Here is a 21,929-nt window from a genome sequence, read left to right as displayed (position 1 = left end):
TACTGATTTCTTTGAGGCCTCCTGCCCCAAATACATCCTTTGTTTGATGCTGGTTTGGAGTTTTTGGCAGTTTCTCTGTGGGATCACTGGGCTTGTGGATTCTCTTGCGCACTAAATTTATCCTCAGAGGATTAATGCTGTAGAGCAGAACTCACCTGACGAGGTTAATTTGAAACTATTATTATATTATCTATTATCTACCCCATCTCCCTAAAAAAAACCTTTCCAGTCTCAAGATGTTCACAGCATCTCTAAGGACGCTGGGTTGTTAAGGAGAGGAATGGGGTTTTCCTTTGATATTTGAAGTTTTAATTAACACGTTCACCTGCTTCCCCCACCCTCCTTTGGAGTTTTTATTGAGTTTTTATTTTGCTGAGTGCCCGTGTCCCATTGCCCACCCCAGCTCTCCAAGAACACGAGGGCAGACGTGATGGTCAAGGATCTCTACGTGGAGAACGCGCAGCTGCTGAAGGCTCTGGAGGTGACGGAGCAGCGGCAGAAAACCGCCGAGAGGAAGAATTACTTACTGGAAGAGAAAATCGCCAACCTCAACAGGATCGTGAGGAACCTGGCTTCCCCCTCCTTCAGCCCAGCGGCAGAGATCAGGTCATAGCAAAGCTGTTCTGTGGCACAGCCCCGTGCACTTTACTGAAATGGGAACGTTTCAGCTTCTCACTGCGCTGCCTTCTCTGACTGAATGAGTTTTAGCGACCAACGCCTCCCCAGAGAGCACAGAGCCGGTTCCCAAACTGGGTACTGCCAAAGGAGAATTTTGTTGGCTCCCAAAGTGGTTTTCTGCTAAGTTTGGCCTAAAAGTAATCATCACTATGTAAAAAAAAAAAAAAAAAAAGCAACCCAAACTTACGGGTTTTTAGGTCAGCTTACTTTGATGCCTTGGGTTTCACTTAAAATCCAAATTCTGAATTTCCCGTACTGGATCATCTAGATTGAAGCAAAGGCCTAAAGCAAACTCAGATTGTCAAACTGAAAACCTAACAATATTTTCAGCTCTCTAAAATACTTCATGCTCCAAACCTGATGGGTCAGTCTTCAGCTCTGTCAGTAGAAATGTTGTTGACTTTGCTGCCATGGGCTGTGTCCTGTGAACTGATTCTGGTTTCTCTAAAGCAGTTATTCATTGGGCTTCTGGGTTGTTCTTGATGGCTGTTTTTCTGCAGAGCTCAGGAAAAAAAAAAGAGGTTTATTTAAAATACAGAAGTAGAGTACTGCCTCCAACTAAGTGGGGACAGTATTTCATCTGAAGAAATTTCCCAGCTAACAAAAACTATTATTTCTTTTTTTATTCTATTTTTTTTTTTTTAAGCTGTGCTGCCAGACAGCTCTGAACTGTAGAGGCCTTACTGTTTCTGTACATGGAGATGAGTTAAACCCAGGAAGAGTCACGCAGCAGAAGCAAAGATGGGAGTTTTGTTTATGTGACTTGTAAATTCAGTAAAGCAGTGCAGTGTATTTATTAAACAGCTGCCAGAAGAATGAAGAGGGGCGCTTGGATGATTTTGTCAGTGAGATCCTGTTGTTGGAACCCTCAGGAACGTGGAGCTTTGCCAGGAATGCAGCATTTGCTCTGACCTGAGGAGTCATTTGGAAGAGTCTTGTCTTTTGTGCTAATCCTAGTGCAGAATCTGTCACTAGTCGTGAAGAAACACATTCAGTGTAATTATGAAGAACTCAGGGACTAACAGCCTAAATCAGCTTCCTTCAGCTATAAATGTGGGTATTAATGTCAGCAGAGGGAGATAAACACACCTTAGGGAAAGCAGGATAAACCAAATTGGATTTGAGTATTTCCTTGGTGCTCCTCACCCAACTTGCAGAGGAGCATCAAGGTTTGGGATGAGAGGTGGAAGCTCCCCTCGGCTCAGTGGGGAAATGCAAAATTTTTGGGATCACCTTCACGACAGAGGGGTTTGACAGAGAAGCAGCTGGGTAAGAGCCTGCCTCTCAAGGGTGTGTGTGTTAACCTGCCCTGCCTCCCTCAGACCAGTAAAACAGAACTAAACACTGGAATACTTGAAACTGGACCTCTGGAAATATTGAGGAGGGGGAGGAAGAGGTGTTTTGTCTCCGAGACCACTGGCAAGCTGAAAATTCTGTCACGAGCCAAAAGTCCTCCAGAAACTGGGGCAACACTGCCTGCAAGCTGTGGAGGAACCTGTGGAAAATCAGTTTTACTGTGTACTGATGCGGCTGAGAGGATGTTCCCCGTGTCTTTGGGGTTACTTACCAGTTTTGGAGCGTCCGTGGACTGAACCAGACACTGGAAGTGACCTTTTCCTCCTTCTTTTCCTCCTCTTTTTCCTCCTCCATTGCTTTGTGCAGGCAACAAAGCGGAGATGGAAATAGAATCATGGAAGAACATCATGTTGGAGTCTTCATAAATCATTCCACTGCTGTGCCCTTCTAAATGAATGTAGTGGAGATTTCTCCGAGTCGTTCCAAATCCAAGGATTTTTACAGATTTGTTTCAGAGGCTGCAAAAATATTTCCACAAACTGGGGATGTCTTGAATTGATAGAAATCTGAGGGTTACAAAAGCTGAAGTAGTGATTTCTTGTTACTTTTGCTGTTCATCACCAAGTGGTCTGAGTTACATTATAATAAATCTCTGTGTGGGTACCAGGGCTGTGTGTTGGGCAGAGTGGGAACTGAGCACACCCTAAACCCATGCTGTGGAAATTAGCAAAGTTCTAAAATAATTTCCAGGAAACAAAAGAAATGAGGTACAGAGCTGCATCTGGAAAAAAAATAAATATTATTGCCTAGTACATTTTAGGACTACTTCATACCTTGACCTTGATTTACTTGTGTCTGTGACCAAAGTCTAAAAGGAAGGAATGAATATTTCACTTAAATTATTGTGCAATTACTTTCATGTTGCTCAATTTAAAAGCTGGACTGCTTAACTAATTCTTTTAATCTCCTGGTAGTTACCAGGCTTTTTTAAACCAAACATAGGCATTGCTAAGAGGACAGCACCAAAAAGGGGGAAGCAGAAATAGGGAAAAGGGATTTTTGGCTTCTCCCTTTCTCCTCTATCCTACCTTGCTCTCCTTCTCTTTCATTAAACTTAAAAAACCCCAACTTAACTACAGGAGAGAGCAGGAGGAAAGGGTCCTGTTGGTAAAGTGGTAAATGCTTTTGAGGCAAAACTCCCAATTTCACTGGAAGATTTGTGTGAATTAATTGTGCCTTTTGCCTTCCTGTACTGTACTGCCACAGGACAATTCAGGACAATCCCTTCCCAAAGGGAGGGATCCCAGGGAAAGGCAGAGCTGCTTCCAGACGGGTGTCACGCTGCTCCTTAATCCACTGTGTCAGCTCAGAAGAGGAGCAGCTGTTTTACAAAGTCCAGGCTACTGAAAAGAAGCATAGAAACAACGTCATTTATTTAAGCATCTAGGGGTGGTTTGTGCGTGAATGTGTCTCCTATGCAGAACAGGCAAAAACCAAAGTATTTAATGTTATTGTTGCGGTCAAAAATCACTGAACTTTTAGGCCTGGTTCCTGCAACAGGTCCTGCCACGTCGCATATGAACTACTTCATTACCAGAAGGTGTTTTATATGTTTTCCACTCTTACTTTATGAATCACTGTGAAAATAAAGGGACGTAGACATTTCAGGTTGGGGGTTTTGGAAGGGGACAGACCCCAAGTTTAATGCAGGTGTACAAAATTCACGCAGCAGAAGTGCTACTTGTCAATTTAGAATGATTTAAAAGTCTATACTGGGGCACGTGCCACAAGTAGTACTTTAAATACAAGGAAAATTGAGTTGTTTGAATTCTGACTGGGGAAAGGAAAAGGGTTGTAACATATTTGATTTTAGCCAGATTGTGTGTTAGGTATAGCAGGGTGTGGGAACTGTCTGGATGGATCAAAAGTAAAATCCTTTTGTTTAATTCCAGCAAATGCCATCCCTGTCACTCAGGTTTTCCATCATTTACCTGTCCAGTCTCCTGCTCGGTGTCATTTCATGACAAACAACTTCTGTATAAAGGAAAACAAATGTACATTTTTTATTTTTTTTTTCCTGTTGAGTTTGTTTTGTTCAGGTGTAATATATTGTCCTTAGAACATCATGTAAAACTGAGAGATGAAACAACTGACGCATTATTTATAATGAACATAAAAAACACATAAATGTATGATGCATACTTGTGTCTTTTGGTTTTTATCCATCATGAAAACCAGAATAATTTGGGTTGGGAGGGACCTAAAGCCCATCCAGTCCCACCCCTGCCATGGGCAGGAACATCTTCCACTATCCCAGGTCGTTCCAAGTCCCATCCAACCTGGCCTTGGACACTTCTAGGGATCCTCTCTTCCCGTGGATGTTTTAAATGCTTCAAGTAGCATCTGCACATTTATCACAGGCATACACAATAATAAAAAGGATGGTTTGCCAGCCCTGAAAAGTAGTTTCTTCCATTATAACAGTATGGAACGGAAGTGTAAAAATCTGGCAGGTAGTGACCACACCTTGGCTTGTTTTCAACTGAAGTTGCGTCCCTCCTCCTCACCTTTGTAGGGGAAGTAACCGAGTGCTTGTTCCAAGCCTTTCACAGAGTCCTGGAATGGGAAAGGCTGGAGGCAGCCACAGTGGGTCCTGGTCCATCCTCCATGGTCGAGCACCGCTGTGTCCAGCTCTGGGCCCCTCATGGAAAGGACACTGAGGGGCTGGAGCTTGTCCAGAGAAGGGAACGGAGCTGGAGAAGGGGCTGGAGCAGCAGGAGAGGCTGAGGGAGCTGTGAAAGGGCTGAGCCTGGAGAAAAGGAGGCTCAGGGGGAACCTTGTGGCTCTGCACAACTCCCTGACAGGAGGGGACAGCCGGGGGGGATCGGGCTGTGCTCCCAGGGAGCAGGGACAGGAGGAGAGGGAACGGGCTCGAGCTGTGCTAGGGGAGGTTTAGGTTGGATATTAGGGGAAAATTCTCCACAGAAAGGGTTGTCAGGTATTGGCAGGGGCTGCTAGGGGAGGTTTAGGTTGGATATTAGGGGAAAATTCTCCACAGAAAGGGTTGTCAGGTATTGGCAGGGGCTGCCCGGGGAGGTTTGGAGTCCCCCATCCGCGGAGGTGCCCAAGGAGCGCCGGGATGTGGCACTGGGTGCTCTGGGCTGGGGACAAGGTGGGGATCGGGCACAGCTTGGACTCGGTGACCTCGGACGTCTATTCCAACCTCAGCGATTCTGTGATTCTGTCACTGTGTCATTCCAGGATTTCTGTCGTTCTGCGCTTCCTCTCATTCCGGGATTTCTGTTCCTCTGGGCTTTCTGCCATCGCGGCATTTCTGTCATTCTGGGCTTTCTGTCATCCCGGCATTTCTGCCGTCCCGGCATTTTCTCTCCCCCCCAGGATTTCTGTCACTCCGCTCTTTCTGCTCCGGCGGGCTCCCGCCGCTCCGTGAGGGGCCGCGCCCTCCCCGCCGCGCGGGGGCGCTGTGGCCGCGCCCCCTCCCCTGCGCTGCCCCGCGGCCGTCCCGGAGGGCGGCGGCCGCCGCCTTCCCACAACGCCCCGCGCGCCCGCCGCGTCCCCTCAGCGACCCCCGGCCCGGCCCGATCCCCGTCCCCATCCCAACCCCGCTCCCGGTCCCGGCCCGGCCCCCGGGGGCGGCCGGACCCCCCCCCTCTCCCTCCCCGCCCTGCGGAGCGGGGAGCGGCGCCGGGCATGCGGGCGGTGGCAGCGGGCCGGGAGGTGGGATGCTGTCGCGGAAGAAGACGCGGACGGAGCTCTCCAAGCCGGGCGAGGTGCAGGGGAAGTACGTGAAGAAGGAGACGAGCCCGCTGCTGCGGAGTGAGTGTCGGGGGGGACCGGGGGACGCCGGCGCGGGGCTCCGGGGGGGCCGATCCCGAGGCCTTTGTGTGCGGCCAGTGCGGGTCCGGCGGGCCCTGGAGCTGCGCGGCCTTGGCGGGGTGAGGGATGTGAGGGGGAGTTATCCTTGCGGGTGTGTGAGGGGGTTATTTCTCCCTCTAGAGTGTGTGTTTAACCCTCTTACGAGCCCCGGGAGATGACGGGGGGAAGTTAAAACCGAAAGGAAGCCCGAGTTTCTAAACGAGCCCTGCACGCGTTGGTCCACCGAGTGCTCAGCGTGCCCGAACTTGGTGGTTTTTGTGGTTTTTATGATTTTCTCGGTCCCCTCAGTTTCAGCAGGCCGGGGTTCAGGGAGTCTCTATTGGTTTTTAAATGAACCGGGGGGATCGCACGGTGAGGTTGGGTGGGTTTGGAGCGGCCGGGGATAGTGGAAGATGTCCGTGCGGCACGGGTTGGAGCTGGGTGAGCCCTTTCCACCCCAAACCCTTCTGCGGTTCGCGGAGCTGTGACCCCGCTCTTTGCAGAGTGCTTGTTTTCCCCCTCTGGGCGCCGTGGGATGAGATAACTGTCCCGCCAGGCAGTTGCATAAAATCCCTGCGGAAGCAAAAGCTCCAGGTCCTATCCGTGACTCAGCCTGGTGAGATCACCTGGGACGCGCGGATGCCGCAGCCCTGCGCTCCCAGGGCTGGACACAACACCACAAATACGCACTGAAAGTCCGCTTAGGTTCGGTTTCGTTGGCCTTTGGAGACAACCCGAGACTGAAATGGGTTTGTTTGCACAAATAAATGAATAAATGTATTGCCGACACCTTCTGGGGTGCACCGGATTTTAGCTGTGAGTTGGGGGAGTTTATTAATAAAAAGTAGTTAATAATAGGAATGACCTCATTCTGAATGAAAGCTACCATCTGTATTGATTTACCTGGAGGGAAACTACTTGTTTGTATAAGTTTTTATAAGTTATTTATATCGTGTTGAAAGTAAAAGTAGGGAGAGGAGGAATGTTTCATGTCCTGGAGGGAGGCAGTGAAATTCTAAAGGAGAAAGTGAAGTATCTCCATGATAATTTGAGAATTTAACATGTATGGAACGACAGCGTTTTTCTGGCTGAACTTTGTGACTTTGGGGTTAGTGGGGGCAGTGTGAATTCCGTTTCTGGCTTGCATTCCTGCGGGCATTAACATCTTGTCATTCCCAGTTTGTAAGGACGACGTTCCCAAAGAAATGGTAGCCAGGATATGTGGATTTTCTTGACCCTTCTCATAGGGAGATACGAACCCTACCTGATGTAGCCACAGCACAGTGTGGGTGGCTTGGGTTTCTTTTCTTCTTGTGTGGTTTTTTTGATGGCTTTGGGGTTGGTTTGTTCCTCGCAGCTGCAGTTTTGCTGGCGGAACGGCCGTGCCCTGGCACCGGTGCTCCGCTGGTGTGGGTTGCGCTGGTTTCTGCCGCACCAGGACACTCTGCAGCGTTACCACCACACTTGCACAGGCCTCAGAGGTGCCTCAAGTGGGTCCTGCACATGAATTTCCTCAGTTTTGGTGTAAATCACCGCTCGGGTACTGCAGAGGCAGAGTTCTCACTTCCCCTCCGTGCTCCCTGTCAGATCTGATGCCTTCCTTCATCCGCCACGGCCCGACCATTCCGAGACGAACCGATATCTGCCCTCCCGACTCCTCATCCTCCGCCTACGCCCCCGGCGGCGATGGGATCGTTTCCAGGAACCAGAGCTTCCTCCGAACTCCGGTGCAGAGGCCGCCTCACGAGATCATGAGGCGGGAGAGCAACAGACTGTCTGCGCCTTCTTACCTGGCCAGGAGCTTGGCCGAGGTGCCGAGGGAATACGGCTCCTCCTCGCAGTCCTTCCTGTCGGAAGCCGGTCCCGGGCTGGAGAACGGCGACGCCGCAGCCCGGGGCTATTACTACGATCACTTCTACGAGGCGCAGAGGAGACGGCAGCTGAACGACCGCCTGCACGAGGACTACAGGTATTATGAGCACAACAGTGACCTTTTCCAGAGGATGTCCCAGAATCATGGCAGGCACGCTTCAGGTAAGGCTCCGCTGTTGTTTTCCGTTCAGAATAAGGGGTCTGGGGAGAGTTCGGGTGCTGTGTCTGGATGATGGGGGTTGTGGTTGAGGTGTGTAGGACAGAGCTGCTTTTTCGTGGCGTTTCTGGGGTTTGGGTGGTGAGGATTGAGGGTTTGTTCACTCACGTATGCAGAAAGGAAAAACAGACTTCAGCCAGGATTATTTTCTTGAATAGACGGAGTAAGGTCAAGCAAGTTTTGGGTTTTTTAATGCCAGGCCAGTACAATCTCCTCTACACAGCACTTGGTGGCTGGCAAGGAATTTTATTCACTGGGGGACATCTCCTGTTTTCACGATGTAGAGAGTAACCAACAGCTCTAAATTACAACATTATATATGTATTATTATATTGCTGCATTATTATTATTGTTATTATCATTAAAGTTTAATCATCATCTTATTTAATTTCATCATTTGAATTTGACCTCAGTAATTAAAATAATTCCTTATAAGTAGTCAAAGGGAGGAATGACTGCGTTGTGTAATTAGCAAATGGGCATCTCATTAGTGTTGAAATTGACTTCCTAATTCTTGACTCCTTTCTTTTAGCTTTTAAAATTGTTGGTAAATATGCCTGTTCCTCCCCCCTTAGTTTCACTGCAACTTGCCTTTGTTTCCTAAACCAAGACAGCACAAGAAAGAAGACTCCATTAAATATTACTTTTCTGAAATACTTGGCTCTGTATTTGATATAACAAAAACTATGTCCAGGGAGGAGTTTGAAAGAAACAATTCTAACCTGTAAATAACAAACCTTCAGTATGAAATACGTTGTCACTTGTAATCTGTAAACAAAATAGTAAAAGTATCTAATAAAATAAATCTCCTGTCTAGAAGAAGAAATGTGCCAGGAAGAACATCAGCTTTTAATGCTGCTGACCTCGTGTGTGGGATTAGAACCTGTCAGAGCTTTGTGCTTTCTTCACCACGGAAACACTTCCATGAAAAATGGGAAATGCCAGCAGGAAATTCTGAAATACTGGGGTTTAAAGCCTGCTACTGCAACCCTCCTTTATTTTTCTAAATGTTAATGTATCTGGTCTGCCTGGATTTTGTGTGCAAACCCTGCATCTCTGCCAGTTGTTGCTCATCCAGCAGTCATTAAACATTTACTTGGTCCAGGTAGCAAGCGCTGGGAGTGTGTGCTGGGATATTTTAGGGAGGATTTCACAAACCAATCCATCAGTTTAACCTTCAGAATTAAACAGTAGCTGTGTCTGCTGAGGAGATTCCCAGAAATGGGGCTCCAGCTTGGAAGTGGGAATTTCATATATCAAATTTTTAAAAGGAGCTCCACAGCCATATTTTGTAATAAATTGTAGCAACATCTTCCTAAATAGATTTTTTTTCCCCTGCTGTTTGTTGCCCTGTGCCCCCTTAGCGCTGGAAATCGTAAAGGAGCTGCTCCTGTTTGCTTGGTTTGGTCATTCACTCTCATACTTTAACATTTAATATTTTGAACAAGTTCTGCACAGGTTTTGTGATGGGTGAGTATTTAATCTCCTGCACTCGTAGGGAGAGACAAAGGTGAGCCTTTCAATTGCCGGTGTTTTCCCTTTCCTCCATTTTTTTTCATCTCCATATGAACTCCTAAAGTCCTCTTTTCTTTTTTCTTAAAGAATTATGTCCCCCAAAATAAGAAAATTTTACATTTTGTTACTTCCTTCATTTCACCATTTAGCTTCTTTTTATTTACACCATCCATTGCCTTCACGCCTTCAGTGTTTTCCTTGAGTTACCCAGATCTCTCTGTAATTTCCTCGTTTCTTTTCCTTCCATTTCCAGAGCCCGTTGCTTTCACTGTCTTCATCTAAATTGCTTTTCTTTGCTCGTCTCCATTGTTGTTTCTCTTCACTGAGATGGCAAAATTCCTGCAGTTCCAAAAGAAAAGGCTGGTTTTTAGCTGGAGTTTGTAACTGCTGCCTCCTCCCCTTTCCCTCCTCTCCCACCCTGCCTCCAAAGGTGCCCTTGGTCAGTTCTGGTGTGTTCTGGGTGGATTCCCCAGGAGATGCTGCCTGGTGAGCACGAGGTGTTCCTGCTTTGGTGATATTTCACGGTGGTCACGCTGAGATGATTTTTGGGAGCGGTCTGGAAGCGAAGAGGTGCCTGTGAATTTCAGCTTTCCTTCAAAACCGACATTCTCCTCTTTGTAATTCGGAGAGAAGTTTGCAAACACGTTCTTACCGAGACTTCCAGGTGTTCAGCCGAGTGTTTAGGGCAGTGGTTTCCAGCAGTTGATGTTTTAGCATTGCCATGTCCTTCCATGGGCATTTCTCCTTCAAGTCACGTTTTCTCTCTCATTGCGATTCACTTCTACCATCTCCTCCTTTCCATATTTTCATTCACTTTGTTTCTAACTAGCAATCCAGTGCTGCTGATTTTCCTGACCAGTATTTTCAGTTGAGATACCTCCTAATTTTGTATGCGTTTAGCTACCTCTGTGGCATTTCCTAAATTTTTAATTTTTTTTTTTTAATTATTATTATTAGTGTCCTTTTCAAACTTTTAATTCTAAGAGACTTTACCTGTCTTTCCTCGCCATCTCTTTCCTCTCTTCTAGGTTAAAGTTTTGGGGAGGTCTGTGGTTGAAGTTATACCTTCAGTGTAGATTGGAACTAACTTGTAACCAAGACCTCAGAGTTATTTGTACCTGTGTGAGCGGTAAGCTGAACCATTCTTCTGTGTCTATGAAAATTGCTGAGCTTGAAATCAACACTGTAAAGGCACTTGCTGGTGGTGGATTGTGAGAAAAAAAACAAAAAACAAACAGTTTAACAGAGAATCCCGTGTGCTTCTGGTTCATCTGTTAAGTTGTACCCCTGAAAAATTGCTAACTTGTTTAATGTAAGAGCAAAAGAAATACAGGTTATGACGTGGAACCCAGTCAGAGCTGAAATAGCCATGTTTTTATTTTTCTGTGTGTGCACTTCTCTCGCTTTCAGACAAATGGCAGTTGCTGCCCTTTTCTTCTTTTGTGCTGATTTTGCAGGAATTTCGCAGCATAATTCTTGACGCTTTCGGAGTTCTTCCTGTCATTTCCTATTTGTGAATTTGTGCTTGCTTGGAACGCCCCATTGCCGCCAACAAAAGAGGTGCTTGTGCTCAGGAAGCTCCTTCAGATGCTTTGGAGTGGCTTAGGAAGGCCTGGGACTTGCAGGCCTGGCTAAACAGGAGAGTTATTGGGACATTTTGTTAGTTTATTATTGCTTAACTCCTTTCAAATTAAACAGTTTGTTCGTCTTCACTTCCTGCTCTGATGAGGGGAAGGGAGAGGATTTTGGCATCCTGAAAGAAAGGCTCTCAGGACAATTGGGCTAATTAAAGACAAATACCGTTTTGTAAGATTTGTTCTTCAACACTTGGAAATTTGGGTGAAGTCGTTTGTGGGGAGTTCCTGGGCTCTGAAATTTCTCTGCATTTTCTACCCAAGTGGGACTCTCTCCTCTGGTTTTACTCTTTCCCTTTTATGCTGTTGATTAGATTTCTCTGCTGCCCTTTGCTGGCCTGGAAATCTTTCCTCCAAAGGGCTTGGACTTCTTTCCAGGCAGGGTTCCCTCAGAAACGGGGGGGTTTTTTCCCTTTTACTGGGCTGGGAAAACACTGACATCATTTCCAGTTCCTTTGTTCCTTCCTAAACACAACTTCCTTGAGTGAAGAACACACTGCAGATTGTTCACACTTGTGACTTTATTAAGATTTTTAAGAGAAGGAACTTTTTGCACTGATAAAGTGCACTGGAATGTGCTGCTCAAAGTTAAAATTGATAATTCAAGACCTTCAGTTGGAGATAGTGTATTCTAGAAAGGGAAGGGAAATGAAAGCCTCAATTTCAATATTGATATTCCTTAAAAGCAACAGCTGAACCAAAAAAGACCCCGTTATTTATTATATTATTGTAAACAGAATTACCGGATGAGGCTTGACAAGCTCAAAAGAGACCTTCTGAAAAGATTTTACAAATGCATAAATTTAAATTAATTGTTGACCACCCTCGAGATTTGATAGTGCCACTCCAGAGAGTGCTCATCCCTAAGCAGGGGAAAGGAGACATTTGGAAAAAGTGGATAATTTAAACAACTCTGTTTCTTGGGAAAGCAGGAAGAATGAGAATTGTTGTCTTGATCCAGCTAAAAGAGTGTGTGAGCAAGAAAACCCCGAGAGTTACAGTGAACATATTCCATTTACCTTGTTTTAGGGATCACATCCTCCATCCCAGGAAAATCCCAGGTTTTACACCAGATGTTTGGATAAAAACTGCGCAGCTTTTCTATTTGGGATGCATCAATCTGGTGCCAGCCCCTAATCCAGGGAATATCCCTGGTGCTTGCAGGAAAATCCCGCGTGGAGCTTTGGGCCGCTGTGAAAATGCTTTTGGGGCTCAGACTTTACCTGGAATTGAAGCAGAAAATGGACATTCCTGGCATTTCGCCCTGGGAAAGGCGGTCCATGAATTTAGGCTGTCTTGGAATTTTCTTCTTTGGGTTATATGTTGGAAAAGATCACTTAGGAATTTACTCTTCCAGGTGGTGTTTAGTCTTGTGGTTGAATTTACAGGTGTGTGTGTGTATATATAGATACGTAAATATATATAAAAGTTAATTTTCCTCTTCTCTTACTGTTCAAAACTATAGGAGGAGCTTTTTCCTCTTTTGTGTGCATCCATCCTCCCACAAAGGAACATCTGAGGTTTATCAGGAATACCAACAGACAGTTTATTTTGATCTCTAAAAAATCATTTTACAGGGAAAAAAAAAAAAAAAAAGTCTAAATTGTACTAATTGTTGATTTTCACACCACAGTGGTTGAAGGCTTTAAGGCCCTATGAATATCAACATCTTAAATCTTCCAGCACAGAGAATATTCCAATGTAATCCGTGATACAAGGGAAAAATTGATAGTTACAACCATCAGTTTATAAGTCTGGCCTTTGATTTTATGTCCGTGGAATATTGTTCAAAACTGGTAATTTCTACATCTGCACAAGTTTATTTTAATGGTTTGGCTCCGCTACTTCATTTATGAAATCAAAGTGGCAAAAAGGAATGGATAAAATATTTGTGATCTGGTGTTCATTTTGTTCTTTGCATCTTGGAAATTAAAAATAAGCTGGCACTGGGAGAATCCATGTGTCAGGAGAACTTCAGTGCAGAGGATGGCAGCTCTTCCAAATGTTGGGAAGCATTAACCTTGACCTTTAGTAAAAATAAATATCTGTGGATTTGAGGAGGAGGAACTGCGAGAAAAAATACAGGAATGTGCAGGGTTTAACAGCAAACAGAAAAACACGTTTGGTTTTTTTTCCCCCCAGTCAAGTTTGTGCGTTCAGATCTGCTGGCAGTGGTGATTTAACAGTCACTGTTTCCACATCCATGGAATCACATCCCAGAGGTTCAGTTAACTGGGGAAAATCCTGGATTTTTTCAGCCCAAGCACAGCATTTTCAAGAAGCTGAAATGTTTCTATTTTGTCAGTGGCGTGAGGGGCTGAACCAGCTTCCCTGGCCCAGCCCTCCCAAAGGTCAGGAAGCCTCCAGGATGTTTCTTTTTTCTGGAATTAAGGTCTAGGTTGTCAAATCCCAATTAAAGATGGACACAGCCATCAGCTTCCCTTTGTAATGCTGACAAATAGGTAAGTACTGACACAAGAGGAAATCCTTTAAGGCCACACAGTTCAGAACGTGACAAGGCTGGAAAAAGATTTATGCGTGAGCACAAAGTTTTAAAGAGCAGGACTCAGGAGGATGTTTGTGAGGGGGGGTTAAAATTATTTTTATTAATTTATTTATCCAGTTGTTTTGGAGCCTTCCTGTAACTTTATTTTCAATTATTACTATATTTTGTTAGGATATAGCTCACCCAGGTTCCAGGCTGTCGTTTCAGATGAGAGAGACTCTGCCTTTCCCTTCTCTCAAAAAAACAACCACACAAAAATGTTATTCCTGAAGGAAAGGAGGAGGGGGTGCATTCCTGTCAGTATAAATGTGTGGGGGGTGATTTCTGACTTCCAAAAAAGTGGGAGAAGCAGCTCCCAACCCCCTTCTGCTGGCTGTGGGAAATAGTAACACACAAACCCTGGGGATAACGGGACTGAACAGATGCATCTGGCTGTGGGATGAAAAGATAATTGGAATTTTCATTAAAACCTGTGAGTGTTTGACTGGAGAACTGTGAGGGACTGGAGGGAACTCCTTAAAATGAATTTTAAAAGAGAATTTAATTTAGCCCAGCACATCCAGGAGGTAGAGAATTCCCAGGGATGGAAAGAAACCTGCGAAATTCTTGATGATATCACTGGGTTTTTGTGGTTGGGTATCTTGGGGGTGTTTTTTTCCTGAGTTTTCTGTACTTGCTCTGGCTTTTATTTCACTGGGTGACAGGAGCTGTTCCTGTAGTCACCTCTCACCATCCAGCTGCTCGTTTGTAAAAACTCTCTGTGTCTTACAACAAATGGCCTATTTTCGGAGTGCTTCAGAGAGCAGTCTCTTCAGTTTAGCGCAGGATAAATCCCAAATGTGCTCTGTTTGTAGGGGAAGGGTGGGAAAAGAAATCAGCTGCTGATTGCTGTCAGCTCTTGGACCCCAACCCTGCTTGTCCCTCCTCTCTTGTTCTGCCTCCTCCTGTTGCTGCTCTCGACTGGTTCACCTGAAAAGCTTGGTTGGGATTCAGTGATTTTTCTGGATACTTTTCAGTTTCTGACTTCGACTTGAAAGAGAGCTGTGGGGTTTTGTTGTTGTTGATAAAAGAAGCAGCCATAAGAATTTATTAACAGAAATGATAATTTCCCTAAATCTTTACCTGAACCCCGATCTCCGTTTGTTTTTAGGCATCGGGAGAGTTGCTGCTACATCTTTAGGAAACCTAACAAATCATAGTTCTGAAGATTTACCTCTTCCTCCTGGCTGGTCAGTGGACTGGACTATCCGAGGAAGGAAATACTACATCGATCACAACACCAACACAACCCACTGGAGCCACCCCCTGGAGCGCGAGGGGCTCCCGCCGGGCTGGGAGCGCGTGGAGTCGGCGGAATTCGGGGTTTACTACGTGGATCACATCAACAAAAGGGCTCAGTACAAACACCCCTGTGCCCCCAGGTCAGCCCCACCCCTCCCCTGCTCCCCTGGCTTGAGCTCAGCCCACGTCGGAGCTGGGCTTGCGGCAAACGCGGCAGGCGGGAGTAAATGCAGCTTTGCCGCTTCTCGGTAGGATTTCTAGGAGAAGTTCGGGTTCTGTCTCGCGTTTCTGAAGTTGAGAAGCGGCACGTTGCTCCTAAATCGAACAAAGCAGCTCTGCTGCTGTCAGTAAAACAGCAAAGCAGCTGAGAGCAGAATTGAGCTGTAAACTGAAAGGAGACTTGAGCTGGTGTGCCTGGAGATGCTCTGAACATCTGAAACGTGAATTAAGCCTTGTCTGCAGTGAAAATGGCTACTGCAGCTACTCGTCATTTTAAAGTAAAATAGAATTAATACCCACCAAATCCAGTGTTAATTGTTAGTGCACACCAAATCCAGCAGTTAATTGTCAATAGTAATACTTACCAAATCCAACTGTTAATTGTCAATATTAATACTCACCAAATCCCATGTTAATTGTTAGTACACACCAAATCCAGCAGTTAATTGTCAGTATTAATACTCACCAAATCCAGTGTTAATTGTCAATATTAATACTCACCAAATCCAATGTTAATTGCTAGTACACACCAAATCTAATTGTCAATATTAATACTCACCAAATCCAGTGTTAATTGTTAGTACGCAACAAATCCAACAGTTAATTATCAATCTTAATACTCACCAAATCCAACTGTTAATTGTTAGTACACACCAAATCCAGCAGTTAATTGTCAATATTCACCAAATCCAACTGTTAATTGTTAGTGCACACCAAATCCAGCAGTTAATTGTCAGTATTAATACTCACCAAATCCAGTGTTAATTTCAATATTAATACTCACCAAATCCAGTGTTAATTGTCAATATTAATACTCACCAAATCCAACTGTTAATTGTCAATACTCACCAAATCCAATGTTAATTGCTAGTACACACCAAATCTAATTGTCAATATTAATACTCACCAAATCCAGTGTTAATTGTTAGTACGCAACAAATCCAACAGTTAATTATCAATCTTAATACTCACCAAATCCCACTGTTAATTGTTAGTACACACCATTCCAGCAGTTGATTGTCAATATTCACCAAATCCATCTGTTAATTGTCAATACTCACCAAATCCAATGTTAATTGCTAGTACACACCAAATCTAATTGTCAATATTAATACTCACCAAATCCAGTGTTAATTGTTAGTACGCACCAAATCCAGTGTTGATTGTTAGTGCACACCAAATCCAGCAGTTAATTGTCAATATTAATACTCACCAAATCCAGCAGTTAATTGTCAATACTCACCAAATCCAATGTTAATTGTCAATATTAATACTCACCAAATCCAGCAGTTAATTGTCAATACTCACCAAATCCAATGTTAATTGCTAGTACACACCAAATCTAATTGTCAATATTAATACTCACCAAATCCAGTGTTAATTTTTAGTACGCACCAAATCCAACAGTTAATTGTTAGTACACACAAATCCAGCAGTTAATTGTCAATACTCATCAAATCCAACTGTTAATTGTCAATACTCACCAAATCCAGTTTTAATTGTCAGTATTAATACTCACCAAATCCAGTGTTAATTGTTAGTACACACCAAATCCAGCAGTTAATTGTCAATACTCACCAAATCCAACTGTTAATTGTCAATACTCACCAAATCCAATGTTAATTGCTAGTACACACCAAATCTAATTGTCAATATTAATACTCACCAAATCCAGTGTTGTTAGTACGCACCAAATCCAACAGTTAATTGTCAGTATTAATACTCACCAAATCCAGCAGTTAATTGTCAGTATTAATACTCACCAAATCCAGTGTTAATTGTTAGTACACACCAAATCCAGCAGTTTATTGTCAATACTCACCAAATCCAACTGTTGTTAGTACACACCAAATCCAACAATTAATTATCAATATTAATACTCACCAAATCCAGCAGTTAATTGTCAATACTCACCAAATCCAGTGTTAATTGTTCGTACACACCAAATCCAACAGTTAATTATCAATATTAATACTCACCAAATCCAGCAGTTAATTGTCAATACTCACCAAATCCAACTGTCAGTTGTTAATTCCTGCTGCTCAGCCTGTTCTGCTGATACCCAGGAAGAGAAAGTTCTTCAGCTTGTGGCACAAGAGATAAATGTCTGGGGATATCTTTGTATGGAGAAACTCAGATCAGCTGCTGCCTGAACACATCTGCTCTAACACGTTGAATTATCAGAACCAATACTTTTTAAAGCGTGTGAAGAGCAGCTCCAGTGCGTTGCTGTGCTCTGGTGGGCGGGGCTGGGGTGAATTTCGCCGAAGGTTGCCGTGCGCGTAACGCCGGGGAACGGCTGAGGAGCGCGGAGCTGACGCCTGTCCCTGTCCTTGCAGCGTTCCCCGTTACGATCAGCCGCCCCCCGTGTCCTACCAGGCGCAGCCCCCGGAGAGGAGCCAAGCCCTGCTGGTCCCTGCCAACCCCTACCACAGCGCCGAGATCCCTGACTGGCTGCAGGTCTACGCCAGGGCTCCCGTCAAGTGAGATTCTGCCTTTGCTTTTGCCGCGTTTCACACCGAAAACAGAAAGAAAGTACTGAATTGTCACGGCCGGCAGGAGTGCCTGTGCCGTGTTTGGTTTTTAGCTGCGTCAGGGCCGAGGCTGGCAGCGTGAGGGAGTTGTAGCAAGCGTTTATCACATTAATTCGCTTTCTTTCAGGCGTTGCTTGAAGTGATGGCTGCTTGCAGCTCACGCAGAAAGCTCTGGCAGAGAGTGAAGGATGTGTTTTGCTTTCAGAGTGGCACCACGTGCGCAGAAAAATATGCGAAACATTTTTAGGGTGGAACTTCCTCATGTCTCTTTTAATTCTTTTTAAACAGCATGGCTTTTCCTTCGCCTTTAAGAGTTTTAAATCGTAGGATCATGAAATGGTTTGGGGTGGAAGGAACTTAAAAACGATCCAGTGTCACCCCTGCCATTGTCAGGGACACCTTCCGCTGTCCCAGGCTCTTCCAAACCCTGGCCTTGGACACTTCCAGGGATCCAGGGGCAGCCACAGCTTCTCTGGGCACCCTGTGCCAGGGCCTCCCACCCTCAGAGGGAACAGTTTCTTCCCAATATCCAACATAAATTCACCTTTTTCCAGCTTAAAGCCATTCCCATTGTCCTTTCCTCCATCCCTTGTGCAAACTCCTTTTCCAGCTCCTTTAGGCCAAATACTGGCTGACATCTCTGTTTCTATTTCTGTATTTCTGCTCAAGAAAATGAGTTAAAAACTAAGGGGTAATAAAAACCCATTTTGTAAAAAAAAAACTGCTACAGGAACAGGGTCTCTCCTCCAAAAAAGGGGTTTGTGTCAGCATAAGGAAATGAGATTTTCTAATGGGTTCAGCTCTGCAGAACAGTAACACTGAGTAGAAAGCAATAAAAATCCAAAATGTGGTTTAATAATTATTAAATCATGTGCTATTCATAAGGAGAATATGGAGAAACTCAGTTTTACAGCAGCGAGGTCAGTCTGTAACTGCAAATTCAAGCTGTGGTGTTCAGTGCCTCCCACTAAAAACAAACAAACAAAAAATCTCTTTTTTTATTACCTGCTCCTAGTAACTGCAGTTTGAATGAATTTTATTACTTCTTGTGACTGCTGGGTTTGCCAGCAGCCCATAAAGACTGAAATTGCTCTAAAATCCCCCAGTACACTGAGGCTCCACACTTAGTTCCTGTAGGATTTGTTTCCTAGAAATACTTCCAGGTTTTGGCTGCAGACCCATTCCTTTATTTAGGTCTTTGACACTTCCGGACAATGGAAATTTAAATAGTTCAGCCTCTGTGTTGTGTGGATTATTTTGGATACTTTCTTGAAACTTGAGAAACAAATTAAACGTTTCATCAGGGATTTCTTTATATCAAGGAGGCTGAGACAAATTTTTAAATATTTAATTATCAGCACAGTTTTGCACTAAAATCATTCAGTGATTTGTTACTTACCCCAGGCACTGTAAATCGATATTTAGCTGTGAAGCCCCGTTGTTTCTGTTGAAAGAAGTAGATAATGATGGGAAAAAATAAGGAAAGTTAGATTTTGTTTTAACAAATCCCTCCAGAGCAGAAGAAACAGGGTTGGAAAAAGCCTGGGAGAGAGAGTCCAGTGGGTGTTAACAAAATAATCTCTACTTCTAGGAAAAAGGAAAGGTGGTGTCCATGTGAAGTCAGGAACCCAGAGGTGGCTGTACCTGAAAACCTTCAACCTCCCCTTTGTCATACACAGCTCTAACTCCAAACAGCTGCAATCTCTTATTTCTCCTTTTTTGGGGGGGGGGGGGGAAATGATTTTAGCAGTGCAGCTCTGTCAGGATTAGGGATAACTTGAATACAGAAGCTGTTCTTTAGGAGGTTTATAGGAGCTGTGATAATGTTTTCATGAAATTCTTAAAATTCCTCGGAGCTTCTCTGGAAGTCACCGGCACGTCCTGGTGCTTCTCTGATGCCTCTGGAATGTGACCTTGCAGTGGGAACGGAGTTTATTTCCAGAAATTCACTGATATTTCAGCCTCAGCCTCCACTCAGGGGAATCCATCTTCTCCTGTGCCTCAGCTGCACCCAGTAACTCCGTTATTCCACGAGTTTCTCCTGTTCTGGAATAAGCAGGGTGGTTTCCAAGCTAAGGAAATCAGATTGGGGTGGATTGTGTGAGGGAAAAGCAGCAAAGGAGGGTACAGCAGTGAGGGTGGAACCACAGCAGGGTTTGCATTAAATATCTGCTGTAGATTTTTGCTGCTAATTAACCAAGAGGGGTTAATTGGAGAGGTTAAGCAGCCAAGAGCACTCGTTAGAGCAGGGTTGGGAAGAGCTGATTGGGAGGGAAGGCCAGCAGCGTCCCATCTTCTGAGATCATTCGTGTTTCTGTGTTGCTCTGATTTGAACTGATGTTTTACAGTAAATACTCCAGCTGTGCTGTGAGTGGAATTGCTGTTCCATGCTTCCAAAATGCCTTTCCATAGAACCCCAGAGTGGTTTGGTGTGGACGGGGCTTTAAAACCATCCCATCCCACCCCTGCCATGGTCACACCTTCGCTGTCCCAGGCTGCTCCAAGCCCCAGTGTCCAACCTGGCCTGGGACATTTTCAAGGATCCAGGGGCAGCCACAGCTTCTCTGGGCAACCTTCAACCCTCCCAGGGAGGAATTCCCAGTCTCCCATCCATCCCTGCCCTCTGGCACTGGAAGCCATTCCCTGTGTCCTGTCCCTCCATCCCTTGTCCCCAGTCCCTCTCCAGCTCTCCTGGAGCCCCTTTAGGGGCTCTGAGCTCTTCCTGGATCCTTCTCCTCTCCAGGGGAACATTCCCAGCTCTCCCAGCCGTGTTTTCCTGTGCTGCTTTACTCTGCTCACTCAGGGGACAGTCACTCCTGTACTCCTGGAGTTGTTTGGTGTGTCAGGAGGGATGCGACGTTCCTCCGGCTGATTCCCAGGCACCCCAAACAACTGCCCCAAAGCGCCGCCTGGAGCAATCCTGTGCTGTCCCCGCAGGTACGACCACATCCTGAAGTGGGAGCTGTTCCAGCTGGCCGACCTGGACACGTACCAGGGCATGCTGAAGCTGCTGTTCATGAAGGAGCTGGAGCGCATCGTGAAGCTGTACGAGGCGTACCGGCAGGCGCTGCTGACCGAGCTGGAGCAGCGGCAGCAGCGGCAGCAGTGGTACGCGCAGCAGCAGCAGCAGCACAGCGCCAACTACTGAGCCCCCGCGGCTCCTCCCGCCCACACACACACACACACACACACACAAAAAAACCACACACAAAACACAAACTCTGAAAGGAAAAGCGCTTTCCGGTGGAAAAGGCAGCTTCTTTTTGTTGACGTTGCACCTTTGTTATTATCCTCTTGGAATATTTTTCTACGTGTATTATTGTGTTGTTTATAAAAGAAGTGGGAATGGTTTGTTAAAATCTTTTTTTTGGGTTTTTTTTTTTTTTTTCCCTGTTTATTCTCCTGAGAAACCAGCAGTTCCATCAGTCCCCTGGTCCTTGAGCTCTTTCCTGCCAGCCAGCTGCAGCATTCAAAGCTGGCGACGTGTTTTTGAAGGGCAATAGATGCAGCCGTCGTGTCCTGGCTTCCAGATGTGTTCCAAATCCAGATGCCTGGTGCAGGGTCCTTCCCTCGGGATTTGGGCTCCCTCTCCTGGGAGAGCTCTGCTCCTTGTTTACAGCTTTAATGTACAGAACCAGCCCCGGGCCTGCTGGCTCATACCAGGAGCTGATTTCGCCCTTCGCTTCGCAGGAGTGAAGCCTGAGTTGCCTTATTTTTTACTTCAGCTCATTAGTACTCCAGCTTTACTCCTCGTTTTTACACAGGTTACTCAGAGGGGGGAACGCTCGTACCTTCCTAAAGACCAAGATCTCTAAGCGGAGCGGTTTTGATCCTGCGTTTCCCAAAACCTGACCCGCTCCAGTGGAAAGGCAGCAGCATTTTCCGACCCACTGTGCCGCCCCACGGGGAAAATCAGGGATGTAACAGCAATTACTGGGGGTTTTTTTAATGAGCTTTTGTCTTAAAGCTCCTCACTTGGGGAAATTTTTTAATCGCCCAGTTACCCTTTCCAATAATTCCATTTGGTTCATTAATTGTCCCGACGCGTTATTTATGGGTTCTTTTCAGTGCAATAAACACTGCAGACAAAAAAGTACATTTCTTGTAAATCCTATTAATTCAATAAAAATCATTTTGTTCGATGAACGGAGGGTTTGCGTGACTGATTCGTGGCCTTTCGGAACGCCAGGTAAACTGCTCTGACCAGCAGCAAAAGCCCCACGGGCCTGAGATAATCAAAGCTCTCGGTGGCGCCGAGATTCGGGTCTGGCAACGACCCTCAAAACCCCAAATCCAAAATC

General features: G+C 45.3%; 2 protein-coding genes across 5 annotated transcripts in view; both read left to right on the top strand.

Moving 5' to 3' along the window:
• The window catches only part of NIN (ninein), a 58,221-nt gene extending 54,099 nt beyond the window's left edge, over window positions 1–4,122 (top strand). For all 4 annotated transcript variants that reach the window (XM_040067747.2, XM_040067740.2, XM_040067742.2 and 1 more), the window contains one exon: window positions 404–4,122. In XM_040067747.2, the coding sequence (XP_039923681.1) occupies window positions 404–613 (210 nt within the window). In that variant the 3' untranslated portion in view covers window positions 614–4,122. The remainder of the gene's footprint in view (window positions 1–403) is intronic.
• Window positions 4,123–5,553: 1,431 nt separating this feature from the next.
• Window positions 5,554–21,774, top strand: SAV1 (salvador family WW domain containing protein 1). Its single transcript, XM_040065978.2, has 5 exons — window positions 5,554–5,811; window positions 7,438–7,884; window positions 14,745–15,015; window positions 17,434–17,577; window positions 20,566–21,774. The coding sequence occupies exons 1-5, from the start codon at window positions 5,718–5,720 to the stop codon at window positions 20,774–20,776; spliced, it is 1,167 nt and encodes a 388-aa protein (XP_039921912.1). The 5' UTR covers window positions 5,554–5,717; the 3' UTR covers window positions 20,777–21,774.
• The last annotated feature ends 155 nt before the right edge of the window (window positions 21,775–21,929 follow it).

This window comes from Hirundo rustica, chromosome 6 (genome assembly GCF_015227805.2).
Source record: "Hirundo rustica isolate bHirRus1 chromosome 6, bHirRus1.pri.v3, whole genome shotgun sequence".
NCBI lineage: Eukaryota > Metazoa > Chordata > Aves > Passeriformes > Hirundinidae > Hirundo > Hirundo rustica.
The sequence above is the reverse complement of the archived record's forward strand: the minus strand, read 5'-3'. Positions and strand labels throughout refer to the sequence as shown.

What these genes read in the sequence shown, in the direction of transcription:
- SAV1 (XM_040065978.2), top strand. Translation starts at nt 5,718, where the DNA reads ATGCTGTCGCGGAAGAAGACGCGGACGGAGCTCTCCAAGCCGGGCGAG. An exon ending in GACGAGCCCGCTGCTGCGGA is followed by an intron (nt 5,812 to 7,437) that starts GTGAGTGTCGGG and finishes GCTCCCTGTCAG; the next exon opens with ATCTGATGCCTTCCTTCATC. An exon ending in TCATGGCAGGCACGCTTCAG is followed by an intron (nt 7,885 to 14,744) that starts GTAAGGCTCCGC and finishes GTTTGTTTTTAG; the next exon opens with GCATCGGGAGAGTTGCTGCT.